At 61.0% G+C, this 4,651-nt stretch overlaps 2 protein-coding genes across 2 annotated transcripts in view; one reads left to right on the forward strand and one right to left on the reverse strand.

Annotated features, from left to right (window-relative positions):
* HDGFL2 (HDGF like 2) overlaps positions 1-3,539 on the forward strand; it is an 8,509-nt gene extending 4,970 nt beyond the window's left edge. The window contains exons 8-15 of the mRNA XM_031064020.1: positions 2-184; positions 795-889; positions 1,280-1,350; positions 1,668-1,738; positions 1,879-1,980; positions 2,072-2,285; positions 2,942-3,065; positions 3,198-3,539. Coding sequence (XP_030919880.1) covers positions 2-184; positions 795-889; positions 1,280-1,350; positions 1,668-1,738; positions 1,879-1,980; positions 2,072-2,285; positions 2,942-3,065; positions 3,198-3,489 — 1,152 coding nt within the window. The 3' untranslated portion in view covers positions 3,490-3,539. The remainder of the gene's footprint in view (position 1; positions 185-794; positions 890-1,279; positions 1,351-1,667; positions 1,739-1,878; positions 1,981-2,071; positions 2,286-2,941; positions 3,066-3,197) is intronic.
* A 792-nt stretch (positions 3,540-4,331) lies between these two features.
* The window catches only part of LOC102045602 (perilipin-4-like), an 8,406-nt gene continuing 8,086 nt past the window's right edge, over positions 4,332-4,651 (reverse strand). The window contains 1 exon segment of the mRNA XM_031064021.1: positions 4,332-4,368. Coding sequence (XP_030919881.1) covers positions 4,332-4,368 — 37 coding nt within the window.

The following is a 4,651-nucleotide window of genomic DNA, read 5'->3' on the forward strand; positions in this document are numbered from 1 at the left end:
GTCCCGCCGTCTCCGGGAGCAGGAGAAGGAGGAGAAGGAGAAAAGGAAGGAGAAGGCAGAGAAGGGCGAGGAGGTGCACTCGGACTCGGACAGCAGCGCCGAGGATGAAGCGGCCAAAAAGGGCCGGAGGGGCCGGGCCAAGGCTCCGTCCTCCTCGGACTCTGAGCTGGAGCAGGAGAAGGAGGTGAGTGCAGAGCTGTGGGGCCTGGGGTGGATGGACAGCCTGTCACCTTCCTGTCAGGCCATCAGGGACCTCCAGGAGTGGCAGGGACTTGCTCTCGTGCTCTTGGGTTAGCCTGCAGCTGCCCACATGGTGTTGGGAAGGGTTGTGTCCATCCTTGGAGTGGGAGCTCTTCCCCTGGCCCAGGAGGCCTCATCCAGCTGTGAGCCTCACATCTGGCACAGGGTGCCCATTGCAGCTGTGGCTGCTCCATCCCTGGAAGTGTCCAAGACTGGGTTGGATGGGGCTTGGAGCACCCTGGGGCACAGTGGAAGGTGTCCTTGTGTCCCTGCCCATGACAGGGGTGGGACGGGGTGAGCTTTGTGTTCCCTCCCAACCCAAACCATTCTGTGATCTCCAAGATGCTCCTCCACCACAGTCATGGGGTTTGCTCCACTGTCCCCCTGGAGCCTTTGGGAACACGTAGGGTGACCATGCACCATGGGGTGATGCTGTGCCATGGCACTGGGGTGACTGGGGTGGCCATGGGTGCCATTGTGTCGTGGCTGTGGCTCTGTCTGTTCCGCAGCAGCGAGGGCTCTGCTGCTCTCCCTGCATTGTTCTCTCCTCCAAGGTAAAGAAGCCGGTGAAGAAACAGCCCTCGGAGTTGTCAAGGAAACCAAATCAGAAGGAGAAGAGGGGCCGAGCAGAGGAGAAGCCACGGAACAAGTCAGCATCTCCACACCTCCCTCCCTCCCCTTTCCTCCTGGGAATGGGGCTGGTCCTGCCCAGCTCCAGCCCTGGCACCCCAGGGTGGGCATGGGGCTCCTGGGGCTGCAGCTCCTGCGAGAGGGGCTGGGCCTCTCCTCCCCTCCTCCTGAGCTCAAGGTGCTTCCTTCAGCCTTCCCAGCTGTTGGGGGTTACCAGGGTGACATTCTGTGGTGTTTTCTTTCTCATGGGGCTTTTCCCGTCTGCGTTCCTGGGAAGCTGGGGCACAGGGGAGCTGTGACCAGGGTGGAGGGACCTGGATGCTCCAGCCAATGCCATCCCTCTTGTTAGCCCAGTGCTGAGCAGAGAGATCACCACAGCCATCTTCCCTTTTTCCTTCCCTTCACACAGACCTCTGAAAGTGGAACGAGGCCGGAAGAAATCCGACCCGATCCCCGAAAGGAGGGTGGAGAAGAAAAAGGGTGAGAGACGCACTGCTTCCCATCACAGAGGGGAGGAGAGGCTCCAGGGTTGGTTCCCCCATCCCTGGGACAGGGAGGGATCAGTGAGGTTGTGCCAGGGTTTTTCCCAGCGCTGCTTTGATCACTTCCCTGGCACCCCCTCCCCATCTTGGCACACCCCAACCCATCCTCTCCAGAGACATTCCTGGGGCTGTGCTCAGCTTTGGAAGTGCAGGAGGACACAAACCCCTGCCTGGGAGTGATTCCAGGCCCCAGAATAGACCCTGGGCTCTGCTGGTGCCCTGACATCTCGAGCTGTGTCTGTCTCTCTGCTCCAGAGCCCACAGTGGAAGAGAAACTCCAGAAACTTCACAGTGAGATCAAGTTTGCGCTGAAGGTGGATAACCCGGTGAGTGCCTGGCCTGGGACATCCCTGCTCATCCTTGCCCTGCTGTGATACCCAGGAATGCTCCTCCTCCTCCCTTTGGGGGTGCTGGGAGGCCCCAGGTGCCCCCAGGGCAGCTCCTGACCCCGCTGCCACCCCTGCAGGACATCAAGCGGTGTCTGAACGCGCTCGAGGAGCTGGGCACGCTCCAGGTCACTTCCCACATCCTCCAGAAGCACACGGATGTGGTGGCTACACTCAAGAAGGTAGAGCAGAGGGCTGAGGCCTCCCTGGGGCGAGCAAGGAGCCTGCCTGGCCCCAGCTCTAAGGGGGTCCCTCCTCCTGCTCCCGGGGCAGATCCGGCGCTACAAGGCCAACAAGGACGTGATGGAAAAAGCGGCCGAAGTCTACACCCGGTTGAAGTCGCGTGTGCTGGGACCAAAGATGGAATCCATGCAGAAAGCCAACAAAGCTGGGCCCGAGAAGGACAAGGGGGAGGCAGAGAAGGGCCAGGAGAAGCTGTCGGGTGCAGAGACACGGAATGAGAAGGGGGAAGAGGAGACAAATGCTGGTAACATTCCTGAGCATCCCTGAACATCCCGGGAGCACTCCCTGCCCTGTCTGGGCAGGTCACAGTCCCCTCCTTGGGGCATGCCCCATCCTGCTGGGGACACAGGGCATGGGGAGGTGGCTCTTGGCCTCGTGGTGGAGGGATCAGCCCCTCCAGGCCCTGCTTTGCTGGAGTGCCAGGAGTGGGAAAGGGCTGGATGGGGAGTGCAGTGAGAGCAGAGGGCAAACCTCGAGCCCCACGCCCGGGCTCTCGGGGCCTTCCCTGCTGCTTTTTGGCTCAGGACAGCTCCTCCCTGCCAGCCTGAGCTCTGGTCCAGGCATGGAGGAATGTGGAGATGTCCTTGGACACTGGCTCAGGCTCTTGCACAGGGAGTGGTGACTGGGATCTTCCACCCTCAGAGCCAGGTCTCTGCCTGGGGCTGTCCTGGTGGTGCTGCAAGAGCCTTCCCAGAGGAACTGACAGGGAAAATCCACCCTGACGGTGTCTCTGGGCTGGGGGATGGAGGTTTTGGGGCCCTTCTTGCAGCTGTGGGGGTCAGGCCAGTACTGGGGTCCCCTCAGGCTTGGCTGCATGTCTGTGGCTGTGGATCCTCAGTCCACGAGGGTCGGGATGGATGAGGGGGTCCAAGAGCCTGAGCCTCTGTCTCTTCCTTTCAGACCTGTCAGGTCCTGTGAATGGTGAATCCCTGTCCCAAAAGTCAGAGGGCGCAGAGGAGAAGGACAAGAGCCAGGGGCCAGGAGCTGGGGAGCTGGAGGCATCCACAGAGGAGCCCCACAACAAGTGAGTGTGGGGGCAGGCCTGGGGGCTGCAGGGGTCATTTGGGTTGTGAAAGGGTTCTCCCAGCTTGGGAAGGAGCTGGCATGTGGCAGAGGGGTGGGGAGCTGAGCTCTCCCTGCCCCTGCTCTCCCCCAGCAGTGTCCAGGACTATCCCAAGGCCGGGCCGGAGCGAGCTCGCGGGGCGTCGGAGGCTGCGGAGGAGGAGGAGGAGAGGCTGCGAAGGGGGAGCAGCCTCTGCCTCATCTCCTGCCTGAGTCACTTCACTCTGTCCCACCGTAGCCGATGTCCTTGGTCTTGTCCCGTGTCCCGTCCCTGCGGAGGCAGCACCCGCGGGGGGGCTGTGCTGGTGTCTGTATTTGTCCCCCCCTCCCCCGTTTTTAATTTTTGTTTTGTTTTTTTTTTTTCCCTCCTACCTAATTTCTTGTGATTTCAACCGACATGAAATGAATATAAAGGGTTTTCTAATGAAAAACAGAAGGAACCCCCATGTCTCTTTCTTGAGGCATCTCTGGCTGGGATGAGGGGAGAACCTTAACCCCCTGCCCATGGTCAGGGCTGGAGAGCACCCCTTGGGTCCCCAAATTCCCTCTGACCAGGATTAGGCACTCAGGGGCTGCTCCAAGTCCCTTTCCCCACCATCACAATCCTCTCTCCATCCAGAGGCAGCTGCTGGAGCCTGATCCCTCTGCCCCAGGGGTGGCAGCAGGGCTGGGCACCAACTTCTTGGGGTAAAATAAGGGTAAAATGGGTGTGTGCTAGGGAGGGACTGCCCCTGGCACCATCCTGCCCGTGCTGGGCAGCAGCTCAGTGGTTTTGCTCTGTTGCAAGGCTCCAGAGCTTTTGTCCGTGTCCAAGAAAGAGCTCCCGGCCCCGCCCGGCGCCGCCCGCTCTTTGTGCCCCAGCCCCGGGGGAGGATGCCCCGACCCCCCCTCCCCTCGCAGGCTGCAGTAACTCTGCCCTGGGGACACTCAGCTTTTGCTTTTGCCAGGACTGATTTCACACTCACTCCGTATAAACAAGGCCTAAATAAAGCCCAAACCACCCCGAGCGCCTCTTGCCCAACTGCTGGGAAGTGGGAGGTCCCCTCCAGGACCCCACTGCTGATCCCACTGCCAGCTCCTCTCCTGCCACCCCTGCTCCCACAGTGGGGCTGGCTGTGGAATGGGGGCTCAGGACATGGGGGTCCCCAGCTCTTGGGGAGGGGATTTTTCCTCCAGAGCCCAATTCCTCCCTCCCACACCCCCAAAGAAACCTCAGTCCAGTGCAAAACTAACCAGAATTTATTGCTTCTTGTGCTGTTCTGACCCTGCAAGGGTGGAAGTTTGAAGGCACCGAGGACACGGGGGACCCCCAAGAGGCACTTGGGGCAGCCAAGGCACATAACTGCAGGTGCCCAGCAAGGGGACAAGTGACAGAGCTGGGGCAGGCAGGAGGGTCCCCACAGAGACAGGCACAAGGTGAGGGGGGCTGGGGGGGCGTAGCAAAGACTCCTAACGAGGCTTTTTGGGGAGGGAAGCGGCCCAGAATCGCTACTCCGCCTCCAGCTCCACGGGGCGCTTGCCCGAGGGGGCGAAGGGTCCCACCAGCCA

This window comes from Geospiza fortis, unplaced genomic scaffold (genome assembly GCF_000277835.1).
Source record: "Geospiza fortis unplaced genomic scaffold, GeoFor_1.0 scaffold299, whole genome shotgun sequence".
Lineage (NCBI taxonomy): Eukaryota > Metazoa > Chordata > Aves > Passeriformes > Thraupidae > Geospiza > Geospiza fortis.